The sequence below is a fragment of the Tachypleus tridentatus genome, chromosome 13 (genome assembly GCF_004210375.1).
Source record: "Tachypleus tridentatus isolate NWPU-2018 chromosome 13, ASM421037v1, whole genome shotgun sequence".
NCBI classification, from domain to species: Eukaryota; Metazoa; Arthropoda; class Merostomata; order Xiphosura; family Limulidae; genus Tachypleus; species Tachypleus tridentatus.
Genome location: NC_134837.1, coordinates 175,255,574 through 175,283,103, shown reverse-complemented (window position 1 = coordinate 175,283,103; position 27,530 = coordinate 175,255,574). Strand labels below are relative to the sequence as shown.

The 27,530-nt window shown below is 33.6% G+C and overlaps 1 protein-coding gene across 1 annotated transcript in view; it reads right to left on the bottom strand.

Moving 5' to 3' along the window:
• LOC143240512 (ubiquitin carboxyl-terminal hydrolase 9X-like) overlaps positions 1-26,017 on the bottom strand; it is a 144,622-nt gene extending 118,605 nt beyond the window's left edge. The window contains 6 exon segments of the mRNA XM_076483046.1: positions 544-649; positions 1,270-1,382; positions 4,482-4,594; positions 16,851-17,049; positions 17,795-18,020; positions 25,893-26,017. Coding sequence (XP_076339161.1) covers positions 544-649; positions 1,270-1,382; positions 4,482-4,594; positions 16,851-17,049; positions 17,795-17,899 — 636 coding nt within the window. The 5' untranslated portion in view covers positions 17,900-18,020; positions 25,893-26,017.
• Positions 26,018-27,530: the final 1,513 nt, after the last annotated feature.

Sequence of the window (27,530 nt, the reverse complement as noted above, 5' to 3'; positions counted from 1 at the left end):
AGTACATCAAGCTCACTTACTCAAAGCAGTGAAAAAAAAAATGGTTGTCTTAGATGGCTTATCATACTTTGCCTTCCAATTCTGTTTCTTTTACTGAAGTAGTGTCTAATAGAGCTAATAACTTACAGACTTGTATAATAATAAATACAAGCTTAAACAATAAAACCAAATAACATAAACCTTAAAAATGTAATTTGATACAAAACATCTAATATTTGTAGCAAAGCTAATAAGGCTATTTACTGCCATCTCTTGTTTTGAACTACTGACCATAAAGAAGGCAGCCAGTCAACAGCACCATACTAAACATGCTAAAGGAATGACTAACTCTTATAATGCACTTGCAGCTTAAAGTGCAGAAAATATTCTACAGTATTGCACCTACGTAAACTGGCTTACCTACTTTAAAATATTGAGCTATACTGAAGGGACCACCTGTGCTCTCCACGTAAAACTTTGAATTTAACGCTCTCTAACTTAAAGGAATTTACACCTCTCATAACAAAAAAAATGAACAAATGAACAACATCAGAATGGACTTACCCTTGGAGTTCGTACATCTGGAGGCCGAGCATATAACTCTGTGTCTGGCAGTAGTGACCCAGGAGGAACGGACTCTGATGGTCTGGTAGCATTAAATGTGTGGAACCTGATTATCAGATGCAAAGTGAAAGAAATCTTTAGTAGAGTTATTAAACTCAGAAACATCTTCTATGTGAAATCCTGTTCAGTAACAAGATTATAAATAACACAGGATTTTTAAGTTTTTTCCTTAAAAGTTACTACATTATACAAATAATGTTCCATACTGAAGCTCAACAAATCACATACAATAATAAAGAAAAAAAAACACCACCTGGATGATAAGTTAAACTTTTTATTGGAGCCTCTTCTAACTTTTGGTGTTAAAGACATTTACTAACAAAAGAACTACAAGTCTTGACTAAGTTGTTCCAAATATCCAACTTCAACATTAGAAAATTTCACAGTTTCCCCTTACTTCTTTATTCATCATTAGTTTTTGTAATTTATATCTTATGTATTTTAACACCTTCATTTCTCTGAATAATATCATTTGCTCAAATTACTTTTTTGTTAATATTTGTGTACATGTTATCAAAATAAAATCATCCATATGTTTCAGAATAATCTCTAAATGTTACAATACACAAATTAGAAACAACATAAAAAAGATGTCAAACACGAGCACATCAGACAGCACATCAATACTACTGAAAATAGATACTGATCTTCATGTATACCACCTACTTGCTGTTTGGACTGAGAGCTACTGCTAACATATCTAAAAGTGGAAACCAGTCCTGGTTTAGCTTGGTGACACAAAGTTCTATCAGTCTCTCTGTGTTTTTCATTATGCACCTCTGTTAAAAGGGGAAAAAATTACAGAAAAATTATATCTTCTTTTATAATTTACACCAATTTGTGGCATCTAGAAGAAAGAATGCTGCACACATTTCCTCAGGAACGAATTTTATTAAAACTCAAACCCGATACTTTGGTAAATTATAGCTTTTCAATATTTTAAGTATTTTTTGTTACAAGGCAAAGAGGCTTTTCTCTAATTTATCCTTTTACACTGTATATAAACACACACACACACACACCTGTAACATTCAAATATGCAACACAAACACAAGTGTTCCAAAGAAACCAGTTAATTAAATTCAGTTACAATAAATGTGCCTTTTCCAAGAGTAAACCATAAAAAGTTTGAAATTCACAACTGAGTATAAATTACATACTAAAAGAACTTTATCAAGTTAAACTTTGATTTTTGTTCTTACATGACTTTAGATATCAATTACAAATTCAAAAGATTTAAACATTTGTTGCTTAGACAGTAATAAATATTGAAAGAAAACTGAATATAAATAGTAGAAAAAAACAAATTTTTCTACTATGTTAATTAATATTTTCAGGATACAAGCTACAACCAATCCAACATATTTTTTTTGTTCAATACACACAAAACAGACCAAGTAAACATCAATAAGCATCAGTTATATCAGCAGAAAACTAGTAAGAAATTTTACTATAGGCTTGTGACTCAAAATAACTGATAAAAACAGCAATAACTGCATAACAAGTAGGTTAAAAGCTCAACAGATGTAAATGTCTAAATGTTCATTCAGTCTTGTGAAATGCCACAGGAAAACAAAAAAACCTATCCTAAATAATATCACATCAACTTCTGTTATTAATGCTGATGAGAGTGATGTAATAAAAAGTTGAAGAATTAGAACATTACTTTAGTAGGTCAGCCTGGTTCCTTACCTTGAAAATGACAACTTACATTACATACACTAGAAACACAACCAGAAGGTAATTCCCAATAAAGATACCACAGTGTAAAAAGCTGAAAAGCCAATAACTGTTTACACAAACAATTCTCTCTCTATCGTATTGCTGCTTTCCCCTCGAGACTGTAGTCAATTTTTAAAAAAATTTAGTATGTCAACAAGTTACTAAAGGATTTTCATGATTCGTGTTTTCATAATTAAAGCAATATTATAAAATTATATTCTACTGAATTAGTTGTGGATTGTCTGGGAAACTGTTTAGCTTTTAAAGATAAATTTATAGTTTTAAAAAAGATACACAACTTAAAATTGATTAATTTTAGCTTTATTTGTATAAAACACAAAGTCAAATAAAAAAAGAATGATTTTACACATGGTTTTCCAAGTATAAAATTTCTTTCCAAACAGTTCAATTTTACAAAATATTTTAACTGAAGTAACTTTTCTAGTGTGTTAAAAACAAGTATCTAATTTATTTTAGTTTTCCTTACAACTTCTTAGAGACACAATAAGAAATTATATTTTTTCAAAAGAAAAGAGATTGTAATATACATAAAAAAATCATTCACTATAACTAACCAATATCATGACAGTTTAATTTGTTTCTCCCTCCCCTCCCAATCAATACACATCTCATGTTAAATAGTTTTACCAACATTTTAAATTTTGTTTAAGCACTTTTTAAACACTTCATCTCATTTGATGTGATTTTTAAAATATTAAAGTATAGTAGAAATCTTGCTCCTAGGCTGGCATGAGTTAAAATCTGCTTTCTGACTATACAATTTAATAATTAGGTAATTTCAAAAATAATAAAACAACAGAATATGTGCAATGTTATTAAAAATCAGTTGGTAAAAAACCCTAAACAAGTGTTAGATATAAATCAGAAAATTATGTTAACAATGTAGTAGTGTTCAAAAAGAGAGAGAAAATAAACTGAATAAAACTTAAATCATAAGTAGTGATGTATTTTCTTCTGCAAACATTTTTTAAAATGGTACTTGCTTCTGGAATAACTATCTTACATACTTCCTTTATACAAACATTTACTGACATATACAAAGATTTCATGTGCTTCCAAGCCACTTCCACCTGTTTATGTTTTTCACATTTTTATGTACATGTAATGGAACATTATCACTTCTACATGACAAGTCAATTAAATCACCTTATATCATTCTAACTACAAAATCCCAAATCCATTTAGTAAGTGTTGGTCATCAACTGTACCTTTCCAAACAGCTATTGGCAAGGGAAAGAAGAAACAGAAAGATCTTAGAAACATGATAGTTGTACACGTATAAATTGAATCATACTTTTTTATTAAATACAAATCTACTCTTCTCAGCCCTTCCATAATGCTTTATAATAAGAAAAACATTTTACTCTTTTCTCATAACTGCATATTTACCCATGACAATTATTTTTCTGGATGCTGGATAGAAGCAACATACTAAACATACTAAATTACCTGTTTCAAAAGAGAAATTCATTTAAGTAAGCAGAAAGAGAATAATGTAATATATATACATTTAATAACACATTTCTTGATATTATTAAACTGAAAAACATTCCACTCAGTTCTAAGTAAATCTGCAAAGCTTTGAAGTGCATGCAGAAAAAAAGATGTTATGATTACACACACACGAGTGTGTGTGTATGAATTTGCAGTACAAGCCCAGTATCCGTTATTCACATTATTTTTTAGATGTGTGAACAAACCCTCTCTAGGAGCACATCTTTTGGAAAACTTGAATAACTACCATCAACTCTGTTCTGAGAAAGGATTACAACAAAGCATGTATTTAGGAATATCTTCAAAAAAGCTGGCATTGAAATTGGAAAATCAATTCACTAAAGGCATAGAATGACCAACAGAAAGGTCAAAACAGTATCATTTGCTTCTAGGTTCATTCACTTATCATACAAGACATCATATATTTTAACATGAATATGTTACAATGGTGACTGACAAAGAACAGAGTAGGGAAAAAATAAAGATAGGTGAGAATTGAAGTCTAGTTGCTATTTTGCATGTATGTGTTAAAATATATGAAATACTTCCTAGATTTTATTAAAACTTTACCATTGTGGGTAATATACAGTCAGCATTTGTTTAATGTTTTTATACTGGTGAAAAACAACAGTGAAACTCACATGAATCTCAAATTTCCATCCACTCATTGCTTCATCCGTTAGTATTTTTGTGAAAGATATCGTAAGACCATCCCTGAAGAATCTCTGACATGATTCACTCCTTGTATCTAAACCTGTAAATTTTTTAAGTAAAATTATTACAATAAACCTTCTCTTTGACAACAAAGACTAAATTCAAATATTTCTAAAAGGCAAGAGCTAATGAGAAAATTAATTATTTGTTTTAATCTCTGATATACGTTTTTGTGACAAAACACTGAAACTACATGTGTCAAGAAATGTTTGCCCACCTCATTCCTTGTTTTAATAATTTACTATTTGAAAATGTTATGAAATATTAATTAATAATAAAATCTTAATAAACGTGACCAAAAATTACAAATAAAAATGCATAGAACTTGCAAAATTAAGCATCTATTCATCAGCTATTAACTGATTCAGTAATGACTGAACTCTTAAAAGTTCATAGAACACTATAGTTGTAGAATGATAGTTGATCAACTATCAGGTCATCCCATAATTAATGTCTGAAAATTTAATACAAAAAGTGCATCATCATTTCTGTCATTGTAGAAGGCTTTAAAGACTAAAATATGCAGTGAGCCATATATAAAAATGTTCAGAGAAAGAAAAGAAACTAATCCAACTCCCCTTTTTAGATCATTAATCAAATAAACCCTTATGAAGATGGATGTGTTTGAGGAGCACATTAAACATATAATGCTTTATGAGTTTAAAAAGGCAACAGTATAGCAGAAACTACACAAAACATTCAAGGTGTTTATGGTGTGCAGTCTCTCAATGAAAGAAAATATTGAATTTAGTTTCACAAGTTCAGATCAGGTGACTACAGCCTAAGTGATGCATCATGTTCAGGTTGTCCTGTTGAGTTTAATTATAAATTGCTGCTGGCTGCACTTGATGAAAATTGTGCTGTAGCAGTTGAAGAACTAGCACAGAAGCTTAATTTGACCCATTCAACAGTTCACCGTTATCTGCAACAGCTTGGAAAGGTGTCAAAACTTGAAAAATAAGTCCCCCATGATTTGACAGAAACCAACCTTAGAGCACAAGTGGACATTTGCACTTCTCTGCATTCTCATGAACATAACTCACCTTTTTTGGACAGGTTAGCAAATGGAGGTGAAAAATGGATATATTATAAAAATGTTAAATGCTGCAGATAATGGCTCAGTGCAGGTAAACTGGCTAAAGCAGGGCCAAAAACAGACCTCCACTCTAGGAAAGTCATGTTAAACATTTGGTGGAATATTGTTGGTGTGATCCACTATGACTTGCTGCCACTCAATGCAATGATTACATCAGACATCTACTGTCAACAGTTAGAGTGCCTGAATGTTACACTGAAAGAAAAGAGGCCTGCTTTGATCAAATCATAAAGGTGTTCTGTTACACTAGGATAATGCACGGCCCCATACAGCAAGGATCACATCCACAAAGACTGAAGAGCTAGACTGGGAAAAACTTCCACATCCTCCTTATTCTCCAGACCTTGCCCCATCTGATTATTACCTATTCCAAAATTTGCAGAACTATCTTGATGGAAAAGAGCTTGGAACATATGAAGATGTCAAAACTACCCTCTCTACATTCTTTTCCTCCAAACCCCAAGAATTTTATAGAAGTGACATTAAGAAACTTGTGAATTGTTGGCAGGAAGTAATTAATAATAATGGAACATACTTTACTGATTAAATATTTTTAAAAGTGTTTGAAATACTTTTTCTGAACCTAAAATCAGACATTACTTAAGGGATGACCTGATATATTATCAAATCCTGCATTTATGGTTTAAAGATTTCCATTTAACCTTTCTTATGGAGAATAATCAATACAACTGATGCACATCCTTTCCATTAGATACAGAACATCATTTTTATGGAACTGATGGATATCCTTTCCATTAGTATAATACGTTAAATACAGAACATCATTTTAATGTAACCGATGCACATCCCTTCTGTTGGTATGATACGCAAAATACAGAACATCATTTTTATGGAACTCAATCATGCTTCTTCATTTTTCTTAACTTTGCACAAAGAGCATAAATAGCAGCATTCCATAAAATTCCAAAGAAGATTAAAAAATAACAAAATTACAATAAATAAGGCAAATTTATAATTTTCCTACACTAAAAATGTATTTCTGATAGCTACTTCACTCACAAGATTAGCTTTTCCTGTTTTGGGCTGCCCCGATATGTGAACTTTTTAAAATGCATGACACAAGCATCCCCCCCCCGCACTCTACTGGGATCAAAGATTCCAACATGTCTCTCATGCAAATTACATTGCATCATCTCTCCACCAAGAGGAGAGCAATATGTGATTCCCTCTATGCTCCACTACCAAAAACCATCACATCAAAGTTTGGCAAAAGACATAGGCACCAAAACATTGAGGGAAGGAGGGTAGAAAGTGTGAGAAGATATTACCTATTAGAAATACATTTTCAGTATAAAAAAATTATAGCTTCCACTCACAAGACTAGCTAAAATCCCATACTGAAAAAGAGGAAATGATGTGAGGGAAAAACAGATGTACTTCCCAAAAGATGACCTTAGGAGGGACACTGCACCACTTCTGAACCAGATATCTTCTCACCATAAAGAGTTATAAACAAACATTGTGGAAAAGGAAGGGAACACATCCAAGTGAGAGATAAGTCAGGAAAGTGATCCCAATCAGCTAAATAAATAACTCAATCCCACAGAAAAAAAGTGGGTAAAGAAGGATGCATCCAATAGTGAGGGCACAGTGGACCATTCTCGGTACATCAACTACATCCAAAACTTCCTTGCTTTGTTTGTACCAGCATCTGTGTAAGAGTAGCCCTAAAATCATTGACACGAGGAAACAGCTAACTCCAAGGCATGGTACAGGAGTGGCATTGAGCCAGAGATCCAAGAATGTGGCATCTGGTATCCAAGGGATGTTCATATCATGCAGTTAACCAACATGATTATGGGACTGGTCCAAAACATCCAAAAGGTAAAAAATATCACTTATTGCCAGAGAAAACAAGGGAGTGTCCAAGACAGAGATAGAAACAACACACTTATACCCTCCCTGACCCATGACACAGAGGAAAGAACTGAGAGAATATGATGGATGATCCCCAAAATTTTGTGAGGACTTATGTTGATTGATTCACTCAATATCCAAAAACAAACTCATGGGGTACCAACATATAAATGAAGGTAGGATGAAGATACCCAATTGAAGAGGTGAATTACATTGAGACATCTCACTCTGTTGTATGCATCATCAAGTTCAGAAGATAGTACATCTTTACCAGCAGAACACCATTGCCATACTCTGAACTGAATTATTATAGCCATCCAACAGAATGCATTCATTGTCAAAAACCCCAGCAACTTGTAACTGGGAAGTGGTAAGGACTCTCATACTCCACTGGAAGAAAGATAGGGGGCATAATAATCTGAAGGAAAGTAGGTATTCAATGTTTATTAGCACAAAGCTACAAGGCTATCTGTGCCAGACAAGATGTGGTACAGTATAGGTACAGGGCAATTAAGACAAAAAGTAAAATATGTAAAATTAGGAACTGCCAGGAAGACTGAAGCAAGAAGTGTACCCTTGCTGACAGTCACCTGAAGCTAGCCTTTCCAGCCCTGGGTACAGTTCAAAAGAAAAATGAAAACTAAAATGTGTAAAATTAAGACTTGCCAGGAAGACTGAAGCATGAAGATCGAAATTGCAGTCAGTCACCTGAAGTTGGCCTTTCCAGTCCTGGGTTCAAGTCAAAATAACAACTGAAATGTGTAAAAGAAATCATGTTAAAACATTAAAATGTGGAAAATAAATCATGCTAAAACACTATATAGTCCGATAAAAAACCTTAAATTAAGTGTAAAGGCCAATAGCCCTTAAAAATGTAAAAACATGAGTGAGATGGGCAGTATCACCTATAACATAGGCCAAAGTCAAGGATAAACCCACCTTACAAATATCTTTAAAATGGTGTCATCATTCTAGGTTGTAACGACGACATGATAATAAGATGTAAATGATTGTGATCTGAATACCACATATTGATGCAGCAGTTCCAGATAAAAGATAGTGGTGGGTTAAAAAACTGTGACTAATGAGTAGCCTTGACAAAAAAATCTCTCTTGATCCTTACAGAAGCAAGAGGGCCAAAGACCAAGAGAAGGTTTGATTTGAAAAAGCTTGTTATTGTGTTGCTCATTCCAGCTTCCCTACCATCTGATGTACAGTCTGGATTTGAAAACTGGACCACAGTCCCAGTATGGAATGGGTACAGGGATGATAGATTCAGAGCAGACAGACTTTGCTGCTCTGTCGGCCAGCTCATTCCCACAAATACCAACATCACCTGAGTCACCAAAATCACCAAAAGAATTGGACAGAGACAGATGAGAGAGAAAAATGGGCCAGTTTGTTTTCGATATTGATGAGAAGAGGGTGGTGACTAACATGGAATGATTCCAGGGCTAATAGACAGTTGAGTGAGTCCGTATATATTGTACAATTTGTATATTGAATTATTTCAATATGTTTTGGGGCAAGAGAGATGGCATACAATTCGCCAGTAAAAACAGAAAATGTAGGGCAGAGTCTGTGTACCACAATCAAACTGTCACAGACCATGGCTGAGCCAACCGAGTCACCCGATTGGGAACCATCTGTATATATAGGAATGGATGGATCATATGAAAGATGTTTAGCAAAGAAAGAGCAATATTTCCAATTGGGTGTATCTGCTTTCCTCAGATGACTCAAAGATAGGTTACAATTGGGGACAGTAATTTGCCATAGTGGAATAGGTTGATTTGAAAAAACTGCAATGTTATTCAAGGATAAATCCAAATCTTCTAATTGTGCCTAGATGCGGAGATATAAAAGAACAATGGCAGATTTTCTGTTTTTAGAAAGTGTGGTCTATTGTGGTTGGAAAACACTACTCCAGGCAGGATGCTGTGGTAAGGATCGAAGTTTGGAAGCATACATTAGAGACAGTTGCAAATGACAAATACATAGAGGGTTTCATGAGATTCCACATACAGAATTTGCACGGGAGAAGTATGAAAAGCTCCAATGCAAAGCCAATGCCCCTGGTGATGGACAGGATCCAACATTTTTAGTGCTAAGGTTCTGGAAGAACCATAAACCACAGACCCATAGTCGAGTTTGGATCGGACGAGGGCACGATACATTTTGAGCATGGAGTATCGATCTGCTCCCAAAATAGAAGAGAGGACACAGAGAATGTTCAATAATTTTAGACATTTGATACGAAGTTGCTTGATGTGCGATATAAAATTTAATTTACAATCAAATATAAGACCTAAGAATTTTGCCTCAGGGATGACAGGAAGTACAACATCATCAAGACGGAGTTCTGGATCTGAGTGGATTCCCCGTTTGCAGCAGGAATGTATACACATGGTTTTAGAGAGAGAAAGTTTAAAACCATTTGCCATGGGTCCACTTCAGTATTTGATTGATTGCAGTTTGTAGCTGCCATTCAGTAAACCTCATGTTTGATGACTGACATGAGATGTGAAAGTCATCAACAAAAAAGACCATTTGCAACTGTAGGGGGTAGCTGTTCACTGATGGCATTAATCTTTATAATGAAAAGAGTGACACTTAGAATACAGCCCTGAGGGACTCCAAGTTCCTGTGGGAAAAAATGAGAAAGTGTTGAGCCCACACCGACTTGAAATCGGCACTTCATTAAGATTTGCTGGATGAAAAGAGTTAAGTTTCCACTCAATCCATACGAGTGAAGGTCTCGTAAGATGCCATATCTCCATGTTGTATCGTAAGCTTTCTTTAAACAAAAAACAAAAAACAGTAACAAGATGTTGTCGCCTTAAAAAGACGTCTCTGACTGATGTTTCAAGGCAAATTAAGTGGTCTATCGTAGAGTGTTCTCTTCAGAACCCACACCAAATAGGTGAGAGGAGGTTATTAGATTCAAGAAACCAAATGAGGCGGGCATTGATCATCCTCTCTAAGATCTTACTGAGACAACTTGTCAAAGCAATGGGATAGTAATTTGAAGGAATCGTTGGATCCTTCCCAGGTTTCAGAATAGGGAGAACGATAGCTTGTTGCCAAGCATTTGGATAGACATTTTCCTGCTATATCCGATTAAAGACAGCTAGGAGAATAGTAAGAGTTCTGGGAGAGGTGGCGTAACATCTCATAATGTATATCATCAGGTCCGACTGATGTATTGCCAGACCAATGAATAGCAAGTTTGAGTTCCATCAGTGTAAGAGGGTGATTGTAGTCATAGGAATGGTTAGTTGAAAAGGCAAGAGGCAGATGCTCCACCTGTGTTTTAATGGCTAAAAAGGAATGGGATAAGTTTGAAAGACTAGATACATGAGAGAAGAAGTCCCAAAGAGTATTGACAATGCTCTGTGCATCTGCAACTTCATGGCTATCAGATATTAAGATAGACAGGGGGGCAGAAGTACATCTTCCACTCACCCTCTGGATCTTATCTCATATAACTTTTGTGCTGGTAGTTGAAGAAATGTTGGAGGTGTATTTAATCCAAGATTCCTTCTGGCTTTGACATCTAACTTGCCGAGCGCGTGTGCACGGGCTTGCTGAAATGCAATGCAGTTTGAGGGCACGGGGTATCTTCGAAATTTATCCCAAGCACACTTCTGAGTTTTCCGTGTTATAGAACAGGCAGAATTCTACCAAGGGCAGGGATGCAGTAGGGAACATGTCAAGGTTTTGGGGATGCATTGAGTAGCAGCTTGTATAATACTGTTGGTTACTGCTGCTATACAACCATCTGTGGATGATTTACATAAGATGGCAGGATCAAGTTCTGAGAGAGTAGTGAAAGAAGGCCAGTTGGCCTGAACCAACTTCCACCAAGGTTTATGGGTTGGGTGGTACTGATCATGGCCAATCTCTCGTAAGATTATGGGAAAATGATCACTACCTTGCGTATTAATATCAACCTCCCAGGAAAAGTGAGTGAGTAGCAAAGGGGAACAGAAAGATCTGTAGCTGTAAATGACTGACTAGGTGCATGAAAATATGTGTAAGAGCCAGTATTGAATACAACCAGGTTGTGGTTCAGGAGCAAATGCTCTATGACGCGCCCTCTCATATCAATACGGGAGCCACCCCAGAGGGGATTATGCCCATAGAAATCTCCCAAGATTAAAATGGGGGTAGGCAATTGCTCAATTATGGTATCGAGTTCTGAATGATTATAATTCATTTCAGGTGTAAGGTATAGAGAGCAAATAGTGATGGTACGACTCAAAGAGACACGGATGGCTACAGCCTCCAAGAGTGTGGTCAACGACATGTGCTAATGATTGAGGGTACAGACGAGTTGTTTAAGTTTTGGGGTATCAAGAGGAGGAAACCCCATGGAAACATTTTGACTTGAAGTAGGTGAAGTTCAGCAATGACTGGAAGGTGCTGTCAGGACAGAGATGGAAGTAGACACTATTCATGAACTGTGTTGATTTTGGGAAGTGTTTCATTAAGATTTGCTGGTGAAGATTATGTAGGGGATAGGGTAAGGTCTGTTTGGACTCCTACTGTAGTAGTAGAATGGGTTACAGCAGTATAAGTTATGGTCAGAATTGGTAATAATAATTTTCAAGCCTCTGTGTAAGTGAGATTGTTAACTGTCTTGAGACGTTGTACTTCTTTTTCTTCTACCCATTTAGGGCAAGAGGTAAAATAAGAAGGATGCATACCATAACAGTTTATACAATGTGGTTCAAGTTGGCATTTGGTGGCATTATGGTCTTCACCACCACAACAGTCACAGGTCAAGGAACCAAGGCAAGATTGTTTTGAATGACCAAACCATTGACAATGGAAACATTGTACAGGATCTGGAATATAAGGTTGCACCTTACAATTCAGATAACCTGCTTTTATTGTGGTGGGAGGACATGATACAGTAAATGTTAGTATTAGAACATTTGTTGGTTCCAGAATTCCATCTTTTCAAGTGAAGATTCCGCATACTGCTGTGACACCTTGGCTGGCAACACCTGCAAGGATCTCTGATTCAGGAAGAGTTCTTAAATAACTTTCAACTATGACTCCTCTGGAAGTATTCAAAGTGGAATGAGGAGTAACTTCAATGGTATGTCCCCCAAGGCCTTTGATGCCAGGAGTAGTTTGGAATGCTGTGATGAAGATGTTTCCACTAAGATGTCACCCAAACTTAGCTTTTTTACCAATTTAGGGTAGCCAGCAAGCCCTTCTAAGCCCTTTTGAATAAAAAATGGGGACATCTGCCCTAGAGGTTTGTCATTTAAGGAATGCAAAATTAGGAATCACGGGACAAATTCAAGTGGTGAGTTAGGCTGTACAGATTCATCAATGCATGATCATTTTCCAGTAGTCGGGTTTTTCTTGATGGTTTCAAGTTGTGTTATATTTTTGTTTTAGGAGTAATCATAATAAATAGAAAACTTTTCGGTGCCCACAGACCACACCCACCATGGAGCCCTACAAGGGGATGCACTATAGTGCCTTAAGGGTACTGCAGCAACACCAGGGTTTCGTGAGCAATATACCCGAAAACCAGTGTCAGACACAATATCCACAACACCCGTTGTGGACGTCCTACGCTGGTACTCAGTTGACCCTGGCCCAAATGGACTAATCAATTGATCCTTGGGGGGGGGGGGTCACCCCAAGACCACCCGTTTACAGGAATTCAAGGCCAAAGTGATGTGTTGGAGTTGGACCCTTTAACCACCAGGATTCTTTCCCCCCCTTCACATATTACCACACACAGCATATAATCTGGAGAAATTGATACACCTAAAACAATGCAATGGGTGATCACAAATCCCTATTTTGAAGAGCAAACAATACATATTTTTTCAATAAAGCCAAGGAAGGGATGGGCAGTTACCCTCTTCTGCTTTACCCATGTCATCCATTTATTTATGAAGTAGAAATCACAAGGTTATTGACCCTTCAGTGACCTTGTGAAACCCCTATCAAAAGGAAAGCTTTTATAGGTATGAAAAGAACATAAATCAATACAGCATATAAGAGAGAATACTTTGTAAGACACCACATGCTTAGAATGGGATCCAAGAGACTAAACTCAACACAAATGCCCCAGGAAAGAAAAGAAAGTATCAATAAAGCCTTACCTAGTGTCATGGGCCACACCAATGTGTGATGTACAGCCACAGGTGGTAGATGATGCAAAAACAGTGGCATGATGAAAATGAACATTTGAGTGATTGTCCACCTGCCCAACTGCAGAATCTCCTCCAAACTCTGATCAAGACAAAAGATGAGATGGTGGATTGGATGAGAGGTAACATGAAATAACATATGTTGGGAAGGTAACAAAGGGGAATAAGCCTACTAAATTAAATGATGAGCTCAACTGATAAGTGCAAAGGGAGCAGAATCCCTGGGAGAAGAGGGATGCCAGGGAATAAATAGATGGTAATGGGAAATCCTAAAGAAAGCAAGCCAGGGTGATGGGAAAAACCATAGGATCTGAGCAAGGGTCTGTTTGTCATGGAAACTCATTGAAGGGATCATGAGCCCAACTGAGGAGTATGAGAGAAATCATTGGAAACCACATCCACAAAAGTGATAGAACCTCATTAGCAAAAAGTAAAGAGTACAACAGAACAGAGCAGGAGAGAAAAAGGTTAGACCATACTGAGATTGGTATCGGAAGAAAACACCCAAACATATGAGGTACTGGGTAAAATGAAGGAAGGACTTCTCTGACATAAACAACCAGTCAACTCAAGCAGCTTCAAGAAGGACCTGGCAGGTAAGGCAAGCCAACTACTATTTGGCAGTAGTGAGAAAAAGCCAGTCACCTGTGCCAAAGTGAAAGCACAAATCCCCAGGGATTAAGATGTAGGTTAAGGCTCATAATACAAACCAGAAAATATATGGTGCTAAAGCCCACTACAAAATAATGCAGAATTCCATGAAACCTTTTTGTTTTCTGTGCATGCAAGACATGGATGTTTGCGAATTGCACATTGCAACAATATGCAGCATTGTCAACAGGAAGACTCAGAAGGTGGATTAGTTGTGCTCATTTTGTTCTCTTTCATTGGTCATTAAATTTCAAAGTACTTCTCTTCAGAGTTTACACTGTTAAACATTTCATATTTATTTTCTGTGTTTATTTTACTGTTAATGACTGAAGTAGAAATCTAGTAAAGATAAAGCAACAAATCACTGCTTGTGTCATGACTGTTTATGTGATACTGTAATATAATACTGTTGAGGGTAACAAAGCACATGCACAGAAACATGCTGGCTTCTGCTCCAAGAACACAATGTGAAATGTATCAGCTTATGTATCCTATAATGTTTACAATGAGAGTAATAAGACTGCACTCCGAATCTGTGAAAACATTTATTACAATATATGGTTCAGAGCATGTTTGAGTATTGGTTATCTTTCTGGAATGTTTGAAGTTTGGCAGTATACTGTATAAACATAATTTATCAAATGCCTGTAAAAAGAACAGGACTAAAGACACTGCCCTTAATTCAGAATATCAACATAACTTATTGCAATACTTGTTTTGGTTACAAATAGTAGAAAAAAAAAAGGCAGACTGAAAAGATCTGCCCTTAATGCACAGTGCCCACTAATCAAAGTTCTACTGTAAAATCAAAAGAGGCCACTTGCTTTTTCAGATGTATTTAAAGCTAAGTTCTTATTAAAAATTATTTTGTACACTAATATTAATTTCATTATCACACTGAACTCTTGTGTTTGTATTGCCACAATTTCTTCAGAATTTCAGAATTCACATATTCAAAACATTATTAGAATTATACTGAAACCAGTTTGCAATACAGATCCCACTTAAACTGAAGCAGAATTAACAAAACAACAGTAAGTGTAAATGTATAAATGCAATGTTATCATACCATCAAACAACTTGCATGTGTCAAGTAACAATGTAAAAGACATTTTAAAACATATACACTCCACCATTATATGAAGCCTTATCTTATTCACTTTGTCCTTGTGCAGGGTTACTGAAGAGGAGTGGAATTCTCAAAATCAATACAACTTAGTAACACGTGGTAAATCAAATAGATTAGGCTTTACATTAATGTTTTAGGTTTATGTACTATTTTCTTACCCTACATAAACAGCCTCAATTTTTAAACCCTTTAAAACTTCGATTTTCATTTGTCATGTGTAATTTTTTCCACCAAAACTTAAACTGCAAAATAACTTTAATAAAATTATTGAAAATTATCAGAAATTCAAAGTTTGAGCCCTTCTTTCCACACACAACATTTGTATGCATCCAATAATAGTTACATAATACCACAATTACAGTGGTTGAAGTATAAAGTTGGCCTATCACTGAAATTTAATAATTGATTAATTGTCAGGCTTATTACATTTAATTAATTGATTATCATCACACAAGAATTGTACAGTTTAAATGGTCAAAAACAGTAATAATCAGAAATACTAATTTCAATCAGTTTATTAGTTACAATACATTAAAATATTTAGTTGTAAATCTAATTAATCAGTATTTCATGTAGCAATGATCACGGTAATTTATGCTGATGGATAATTAATTATATTGATAAAAATTAATTGCTGAGATCTGCTTATGTACATTCTGAAGAATTGCACTTTTATGTTGGTTTGATTCTTTGTCAACATCTGTGTAAATTTAAATATTAAATCTGTTATTTTTCTTCATAAGCCTACTAGTATTAATAGTTTCTCAAACTGCTGGCTTAGCCAAAATATCTTTGGTATAATTATTTTTACAATTGTTTTTTGAAGCTTTAGTAATTACATTCATCATACAATGTTATGAAGTTTTTTCAAGAGCAGAATACATGTGCATTTGTATATGTGCATACTGATGCTACCTAAAGTCACCGATTACAAAACTGAATGTAATTTAGGTACATCTTACACATTCTATGACATGCTGTATGCCAAGTTATTATCAATGGAAACACTGGTCCAACTCATTAAGTGAAGATCCTAATAAAGTTACTAGTCAGTGCAAATTAATGCTAATTAATTTGCACATGTCATAGTAATGTATAAACAGACTATAACACACACACACACTCCCAGCTTTATGGTATATGCTCACTTAAACTGCAATTTTTTAAAGATACATATGATATGAAGACTTGAGATAAATATGGATATTATTTTTAAAAATGTACAATCCAACCACTGGGTTCACCAAAAATCTTATTTCACATTGATTCCTGTGGTAAATGTTTTAAGTACAATTAAATATTTAATTGCAATAAAAATATACTTTTAACAAAACTTGTTACATGTTTCTTGTTTACTTACCTTTTTTACAGAGTTCAATTGAAGCATCTAAAAGTATTTCTAATTCTCCTTTTGGTAACACAGGAACAACCCATCGAGGCCTATTTATCATCTCATCCAGTCTAGCTAACTCAGCATGGGGAAAATCTGGTTCCTGACCTTCAGACTGTTTTTGGTTGTCTACATCTCGTTCTTTATTCAATTCATTTTCATCTGGTGGCTACAGACAGATTAAACAGAATAAAATAGATGTCCTCTAAATGTGACTTTGGTCATTGTTTTATCTAGTCTTGTTGATACTGTTTAGAAATAAATTTAGAAAATTTCATAAGATAGCACAGAAAACTATTTGCAAAATTAATATTTCACATTTCTAATAAGCTTACAAAAACTTCACATATTTTCATTTTTCTTGTAATTATGATTCTACTTTATAAAGTGTTGCATAGTATTCCCACACACACATTTCAAAGATTTTAAAACCTATTTGTGATATTTTAAAAGAAACATTTAAAAAAACTTGCAATATAGATCTAACTTAAACCAAACAAAGAGTTAACAAAAACAAATTTTCATGATTTTTATCACTTACATGTACTTTTCCAAACTTTTCATTTAGAGGTTGTGCAAGTACTTGATTAAAATACACACTATCAATATCTTTTGTCTTCCAAAACAGTAATATTGATATATACATTTTACTTGATTAGCTCATGTGTATTTTTTAAAAAAATTAAATATTAAAAACCTGTGTTGTTAATAACCTATTTTTATTAACGTATCTTATTTAAGCAAGTTTTAAACCATAAAGTAATAAACTTATCTTCATTGGAACCAGTATTCATGCACATTGTAACTAAATACCAACATTTTATTTTTTAGCATTAGCAAAGTATGCAGTCAAGGTTCATGCATTCTTATGTATAAGTGAAAAAAACATTACATCACATATTGAAAATACTCACTGGATTGGAATTGGATTCTGCAGTAGTCTGGGGTAACTGAATGGGATTATTATCTTGAGGAGAATCTCCCCAACCTCCTTGGTCCTCTTTCATGACTAGGGTCATGCTAATTTATAATTTAGGCAAATTTATAAGTTGTTGTCAGAGAAGAAATTCAGGCAGTTGAATGTGAAACATGTACAAAAGATCCAAGAAATAGCACTACTTTCAATAAAGACAGATGAGGCTAAAAATAAACAAACACATTTTGGGTTTTGGGTTTCAAGATAGGTTCAGCATACATATAACAAATATTTATATAAAATTACTTATTACACAGTATTAATAATACATAATGAATTTATTTCTTGTACGTGTAATGATCTAAGCAACAAACAAATAAGGTTACTAGTTAACACAAGCATTTAAAGAATTTTTTATGAAATGCCAGTTCATTCTGCACCAGTTTCATTACCTCACTTATCCCCTGCAAAAATGTAAATAAACTCTTACCACTGTATTTATTTAGCCTACAATATTAACTTCTGTGTTTACATTCTAGACAGTTTGTTTAAAGCGAACAAAATTAATCTATATCAAGATATACCTCTAAAGTATTGTGTTTCTACATATGAGTGTGCAGGACAAGTTCTGTATTTTACGTAAAATAATATGGAATTTTTACACTTATTCACATCTCATATTACAATTTATGAATAACATTTGCTTTATGTTGTTCACATATATTAAGCAAAATATCCTGTTTCTCAGTTAACTTTTCATAAACTAGGATCTCACAAAAACATCTAAGAATGTAATCCATTACAAAACATGTTTGATTTATTATCATAGCTTTTTGTTTTAAAAAGCTTGTATAATAAAAGCATTTCTGCTTTAATTCTTAGGGGAATAAAAAAAAAACTATTTTATCGAAGCTGAATAAAAATTATGCATATATGTAAATATAAAGATCATAGAACAATGAACAAAGGATTTGGCTTCAAAGTTAAAGTTTAAAACTAATAATTAAGGTTATGATTTCACTCCAAGGGTGTTTTTAGCCCATGCTCTCCTCTGTCCAGTTGTGTACAGTCTTATCACAGCATATTTGTCAGCATGCAATAAAAGTAGCATGATTTATAAAAACATACATTTATCAGTAAGACAGTAACACTTAAACTGAATATATCCCTCCAGAGAAACCTAGACTGAAGAATTTATAGAACCTAACTTCAGCAATGAAAAAATGTTAATGGAGGCACTACAGTCAATCTCTCTCAAACACCACATATATTAAATCTGTAATCAGTCTACTTTCAGAAAATGTAATGGTAAAACAAATCTAACAAGGCTATTAGCACTAATTTAGCATTTGCATGGATAAACTTTCCAAATGGAGAACAATTTTTTTATGAAACCTTTCACACTCTTAATCCAGACTGGTAACTGAGAGCCAAATGTGTCTAACAACAACAGAACATCCTCGAGAACACAAACAAAGACAATAATAAAGAATGGGTTTCTGAGAAATAAATTCATACCATAACACCCATATTCATTACATAATGGTTCAATTAAATTAACTATCATACATTGGTTTAAATATTCTGTAATTACAATGTAACAGAAATTGCTTTGTGGTTTCCTACAGGTGCTTAAAAAACCTTATGGTGTTCCTTTTGATAGAAAGGATAAATTCCTAATGAACAAAATGGAAAATTTACTATTTCTTCAGAACCACCTAATTACTTTTCTTTTCACAAAGTTAAATACTCAAAAAGTTGTCCTGTGCTATCTTATAATTAATATGTAATTTATTACATATCACAAACTTCATTTGTATTAAAAGTTTTGAATACTTTGAACAGCAAGAATGAAATGTGATATACAGTTACAGATGCATGTATATATGTATATATATATATATATATATATATATATATATATATATATATATATATATATACACACACACACACACACATGTATGTATAAATGTAATTACTTAGCAATATAAACTTTAGATTTTAAAAGTTATATAATTATTTGCATTATCTTTTAAACAATTCCACAAATTATCAAAAATATACAGAATGCTCAGTTTTGACCTGAGTACATGCTTCAGACTCTGGAACAGACCAAAACTTGTACATGTATATCTGGTTCATCCAAATCACATGAAACTGATGCTTTAAAACTTAGCCACTAGTAATTCATGCACCAATTAAATAATTAAACACACATGTGGCATAGGCATAAATTATTTTATATTTATTTATAATGTTAAGCTGCTTAGAAAAGATGTCCAAAAGTAGCTGTTTTAATTGAAGCTAAATGCACTGAATTATTAACTATTTGGAGAATATATATTTAATGTATTTCATTCACACAACAACAGGGAAAAAGAGAACTAAAACACCTACAGCCAAAATAAAACTAGACTATAAACAGTAAGTGTTCAAAAAGTAAAATATATGTGAAAAGGTAGATCACCAAGACACTTTGTCCAACTAAATATATACTGTTCTGTTAAGAAGTGAAAAGCTGTCAGTTTGAGCATCTGTACCTGCACTTGAATTGAATGGAATTTCTAATTCCATTATTTATAAATAATGGGCTCAAACCTAATACAGTAAAACCTGTCTAAGGCAGAATCACACAGGACTGAGTAAAAAACATGCATTTCCTTAATTATATATACTTTTTGAGCAAAATGTTATACTTGCTTGACTCAAGGGAAGTGAGACATTCAAATTTATTTGAAGAAAGTGTCCAATTTCAATTGTTTCTTTTTTTCTAATGGGCTTTCTCATGCAGTTAAAATAGAATGCCAATTCAACAGCCTTTTCATGAAGTTCATTTTACCCCTTCATTTTTGCATACAATTGTAGAGCATTGATACAACTTAACACTTGCAAGGAAGTAAGAATTTCTATTTCCTCACTATCTTTTCCATTTTGTTCATCTTCTGAATTTCTCACACTGTTACCATCTTGTTTCTATTATAGATTTTAAATCAATTTCACCTGTTTCTATTAAAACATTTTTGTCAACATTTGCAATACTTTCCACGTTCAAAGAATCATCTGCATCAATTTTCTCAATCAGAGTTTGGACTTCACTAGAATCGTCATAACAAACAACTTCTCCACAATCTCTGCCATTATCAAGAATAAATCCACAGTTTCGAAAGCACTTTATTACGTATTTGATTGAATGACTTAAAAATGCAATTGCATCCGATACATCAATTTTCATGGTTACTTCAGATGCTCTCTTACAGTCATCCATATTTGTAATAACAGGCTGAAGCATCAGTTTTCTCTATTTCAATTTTATACACTGTATAATTCCATTTTACCTAGTAGTTGTAGAACTAATGTTGTACATGGAGGTAGAAAGACTAAACAAACATTTGAAAGTTGAGCTTTTGGGTGACAAGTTGCATTATCTAGGAAAAGTAGAATATTCCTATATTCATGTTCCATTCTTTTGTTTAATTTGTTCAAAAATTCCTCAAATATAGCACCTGTCATCCACACTTTATTATTTGATTTCCATTCCACAGGAAGTTGATTCCTTCTTAAATTTTTGAAACAGTGCAGATTTCCACTTTTACCTGTTACCCATGGTTTCTCTAGTTTTTCCATCAGCAAATGCAACCAAAAGTACAGTCAATCATTCTTTTGAATAGCCACCTCTGGAACAACAATGACAAAGAAAAGAACAGAATATATTTAACCAAAACTTACTGTAACAAAATGTTTGAGAATTTATTAATATATAAACAAGAATTTATTAATATTTAAAGAAATTAATTGCATAAAAAATTAATATTTAATCAAAAACGTTTTTTCCACCTTACTCAAGTTCTAATCCTCCATGTTGATAGATAAGGTAGGTGAAAGATAGTTTTCCATGTGCTTTACACAGGTTCTGCCATATAGAGGGCCTTTTATAAGAGAAATCTTAAGATAATGCTGCAAAATATTGATATTTCCAGCTTCTACAGGTTTCTGCCCTATGCAGTTTCTGGCCTAGACAGGTTTTACTGCATTACTATATTGAGACTTTACAATGCATATCCTGAACAAATGGTTAATACTTTCTTTTAAAATTATTATTCATTTTACAGATAATTCACATTTTGTCATTATAGTATCAAATTTTGCTATTACTCTTAAAATTTTTACTTTTGGTATTAAATGCAATCTTGTAATTTTTGGAAAATTGTATTCACTAACAAAAGTTAAAAACAATGTGGAACCTATCTCCACATAAATCTTTAGTTTTTAAATTACCAAACTACAAACATACTTTACCACATGCACAACAGACAGTTACAAGAGCTGCAAAGAAAGAATTGGTATTTTTTATGGTGATATTGAAACACAATACCTAGATTTTATTGTTGAGGTTTCCAATAATCCAAATGTCAAATCCAGTGCTACACATTTAAATACAGATAGAAACTTATTCAACAACATAATGAAGAAAAATGTTTTTGAATAATGATGGATAAGTCATTCAAACTATTAAAACAGTGCTATCTTGCTAGTAATAAAATGATTATACTTTTAAGAGTATATTTAGATGTATGCAGCACAATCAAAAAGAGGTAATTCTATATAAGCCACTAATTAGGCCTCACTCAAAAACTTGCATTAAACTTAAAATGAATGCTCCTACATATCTAACATTTACCTTGCATTTACATAATTAAAACCCATCTACTATCCATGCTCAACTCAGTAAATGATCTAAATCCTTTTGTAAATCAGCAGCATCCTCTTCACAGCTAGAAACACCCAAGACCTTAATATCTACAAATTTAAATAATTTATTGACTATTCCTTCATCTGTGTCATTGATGTAAACTAAAAAGAGAATAGGTCCTAAGACTGAGATGCCCCACTTGTAACATTAATCCAGTTTGACTGAACTCCATAACAACCCTTTATTCTGCTTTGTTCCATCCATCCATTCTTATATCTGATTAATTAACTTATCCCCTACACCTATGGAGATCATATTTTAACAAGCCTCTTTAGTGGCACCTTGTCAACAGCTTTCTGAAAATCCAGATATACCAAATCTACAACCCTACCCTCAGCTACATAGACAGTAACCTTTTCAAAGAATGTCAAAATATTTTTAAGGCAAAATTTTCCTCAGTGAAACCATGTTGAATATCAGAAAATAATGAATGATATATATTTATTATACCTTAAAACTTCACACTAACAGCAATGAACAGTACAATAATATATCTTCACACCTTATTAATGCTTAAAATTTACTAAAAGTGGCAATATCCAAAATTAATCATTTATCTTTATTTCACTGCCTCTAGTAAATCTTATGATTTCTGCAAATTAAAAATTCAGCCAGTGGTTATTCTAACTGATTAAATTTGAGTAAAATTCTTTTCTACATGTGTCAGTTAACATTCAGGAATGATTCCAATATTTTCAGATTTGTTAACATTTTGAAATTCTTATACAATTTGCATACAGGATTATGTTTTATCATTCACACACACACATAGAGGCCTACAAAAGGTGATCTGAAATTAAAATGTTCCTATAAAACTAATTTTTAGGTTTCTTTTTAAAAAACATTTTTAAAAACTTCAACTCAAAATACTTAACACTTGCCTAGCTCATTGAATACAACTTGCATGAATGCAGTAATTTTTTACAGAAAAAGGCCTGTAAATATTCCTACTGTTTAAATGCTTGAGTTTTTGCACACTGTTAATATAGAACTATAGATGCTCATTATCAATAACATAACAGCAGCAATAAGCTGTTTGGTCCTTCAAAGTATTTTTTGCACATTTGTCCTTTAGTGAAACTTTAAACCCACCCTTTATCTTGCAGGAACTTGTCAATTTATCTCTCAAACTCATGTTCAGTGTTGGACTCCAATACTGCTGAAAACTTATTTCATAAGCCAATAAACCTGTTAAATAAAATAAAATGGTCTAAACTGCAACCAACTCATCTTTTACAAATCTTAAACTTGTTACTTCTTCTCCTACTATCTTCAGTTTACAGTACTCTGAAATCAGACTTACTTGTACCCTATCCGTTCCTTAGAGAATGTAGTAAACTTTAATATCAAAGGAAGTTAAGATCTTAACCTATCCCTATGAAATAACCTTCCACCCTCTCAGAATCATCACAGTAGTCCTTCTCTGAACCCTCTCCACTAAGTCAACAGTCAATATCCTTTCTTGAATAAACAGACCAAAAACTGTATATACAGGCAACCACATTCTCACAAGTTAGTGAAAGTAAGGCAAAGTTTGGGAAAGAGATAAGTCTGGTCTGTATTTATAATGTTAGCTATATAGAGTATACAGTGGCAGCTTCTAAAGGGTTATAATTACAGAATGTACTGTAATAAACAAAGTACAGGAGAATTTGTTTTTTTCAATTAGATTCTACACTTACTGAACTAGTTCATGTGATCTTTTGATGTAAAAGAAATATTTAAAGCCCTGTATGCAACTTTAGTAATCCATAGGGTAAAGTGAGTGAATTTTTCACTAATTATATATTGTGGTAACAGAGTGAAAGAGAATAACCTGTCTTGTCAAAGGGTATTTAAGTTAATTGAAACCATTTTTGTGAACTTTGACAAAAAAGAAAAAAGACAGTTATTCAAAGTTCTCGATACAACTGTGATAACTAATAGTGTAACAAATTTTTGAGCAAACATTTGACTTGTTTTATTTTATTTCTAAAACAAGTGAATTGTGTGTTATTTGTTTATTGTCCAAATGTATTGCTAATAAGTCACAGATATATACTGTAAAGAATTTGGCCCCCATAAAAACCAAACAATGGTGCATAAGAGTTACCATAATTTGAATTATAATTTAGATGGGAATAACCTTAAAAGTGTCATATAAGAAATGGGTCTTGGTGTAATAGTTGATCAATCTTTTAAGCCATCCAAGCAGTGCAATGTTGCTAACAGTAAGCCCAAGAGAATTTTAGATTGTTCCTACAGAAATATTAGATACAAGTCTAAAGAGGTTATTTCATTTGTATAGGTCATTGGTGAGGCCAATTATGTTCAGTGTTGGACTCCTTACCTAATGAAAGGCACTGAATTGTTGGAAAAGGTTTAGAGCAGAGTTACTAAAAAGGTGCCTGGAATGGAGGAATTGTCATAAAAGGGGAGGCCACAAAGAATTAGAGGAAATCTGATGGAAGTATTTAAGACTGTAAATGGAATTGATAGTCTTGATGTATCACCTTTTTCATACTTACAATTAATAGGAGTAGGGGACACAAATATAAATTTTGTCAGGGAAGAAGCAATCTTTAGCAAAGACAGCATTATTTTTTTAACAGAGTAGCTGGCCTTTAGAATGAGTTGCCTTTGGACATTGTGGAGGTAGTATATTTAAGCAAATTTAAGAGAATGTTTGATAACTATATGACTGATAAGGGCTGACTAAGATTTTAAAAAAATTTTCTTTAATAGTTTTAGTTTACAAAACAGGTAGGTGAAATGTACCAACAATTCCCTTTTTGTCCCAAAACATTAAGTAAATTTAGTCCCTAAAATTACAACTAATAATTACTTTTTACTTTGTTAACAAACTTAAACTTATTAGAAAACTAAGAAAGGAAATCCACATATTTTAACTTTCTCTTAAGTTTAAGTTTGTGTCTTTCTTTACACTCACACAAATTATTATCATATTATCAGTCACAGATAAAACATCACGTTCGTTCTCATTTAAATACTTCTAAGGCCATTCTAATATACACCTGTAATATTTCAGTACAGAATAAAAACATTCAATTCAAACGTAACAATATGTTTTTTTTTTTTTGTTTGTTTGTTTTACATTAGTATCACTCATTTTAAACGCTAATACTATTACAAATTTGGCTTTAACAACAAGGCTTAAATATAGCCTAATTAAGTTCAAGTTAAACCCAACCTTAAGCAACACTACTACAATGAAAACTACTAATACGTATTTAACAACCGAAATTCACTTTTTTATAATAACTTGGTAATAGCTCTTAGGCAATGACAAAAATTTTGTCTAATATTTAAATAATTGCGGTGTTGGCCTGGTAAATAAGCTTACCATCGCAAGTGAAAATTCTTTCCCTATACCACTTCAGTAGCGACACCTAGTTCTGTTCATATGCCTTTCAGGCAGCACTCGTGTACTCAAACAAGCTACTGACCCACACAATGTTTGGCGACACATGAAATGAGGGGCTTATAAGTTACAGAGAACCGAAGGTGGGGCAATAGATAAATAAATATGTTTTAAAATACTTAAATAACATTTAAAATGTAACAATTACAATGCAATATTTTTTACGTTTAAGAAAAGAACCCTAAACTAACTTCAGCTTTACCTGAAACATACCGGCTGTTCTTTCAATGCCCCTTCACGCTGACTTCTCGAATATTATCGTAAATAACGAGGTCCTCCAGCTGTTGAAAACCACTGTATTTCCTGCTCTTTATTATCTATCTTATTCTCTTTTTCTTTTAAACTAAGAAATTATTTAAATAATTTAAATTCTAAGAGAAAGTTAACTTACTTAATTTGTTATTGTGATACAGCTGTATTAGAAAAAAATCTATTATTAAAAAATCATTGTCATTATACTGAATATATTACCTGTTATCACGCCCGGCATGACCGAGGGTTGCGGGTTCAAATCCCCGTCACACCAAACAGCTCGCTCCTTCAGCCGTAGGGGCGTTATAATTGTACGGTAAATCCTACTATTCGTTGGTAAAAGAGTTGGCGGTGGGTGGTGATGACTAGCTGCCTTCTCTCTAGTCTTACACTGCTAAACTAGGAACGGCTACTGCAAACAGCCCTCGCGTTGCTTTGCGCGAAATTCAAACCAAAACCTTTTAGCAAACTATTGCCCTTTTCATTTAATACTTTTAGCCTTAAGTTGTTATTGTTGTTTTGAATCAAGCACAAAACTACACAATGGACTATCTGTGCTCTGCCCATCATGGAGTATTAAGTTCAAAACCCATAGTGATAAATTAAATTATTCAACGAATAAAAGTCAATTTTTCTTATAATATAAATAAAGATAAAATTTGATGAACTTATCAGGACCGTACGCAGAATATTTGAAAGATGTTCTAATATCTGAAATCAAAAACTATTACAAAGCACGCTAATGCGATGGGAGTCTTGGAGAGTGCCCCCAGAACAATTGTAAAAAATAGGTAATATGAGATTAGGCCCGGCACGGCCAGGTGGTTAAGGCGCACGACTCGTAATTTGAGAGTCGTGGGTTCGAATCTCCGTAGCACCAAACATGTTTACCCTTTCAGCTGTGGGGCGTTATAATGTGACGGTCAATCCTACTATTCGTTGGTAAAACAGTAGCCCATGAGTTGACGGTGGGTGGTGTGACTAGCTGCCTTCCCTCTAGTCTTACACTGCTAAATTAGGGACGACTAGCGCAGATAGCCCTCGTACAGCTTTGCGCGAAATTCAAAAAACAAACAAACAAACCTGTGGGATTAAATCTAGAAGGAATTTGACATGAAATATATTTTAAAGAATTTCATGGCTCTTCACATAAAATCCACAAACATCCGATGAAAAGTCAACAAATCATCATCCTCTTGTAACACTGTATGGAAAGCTAGGTTTTAGGGAAATAGGGGTTCAGTCGATTGCAGTGGTGTTTCAATGATAAATCTAGAATATCGGTACTTAGCATAACCTATGACAACT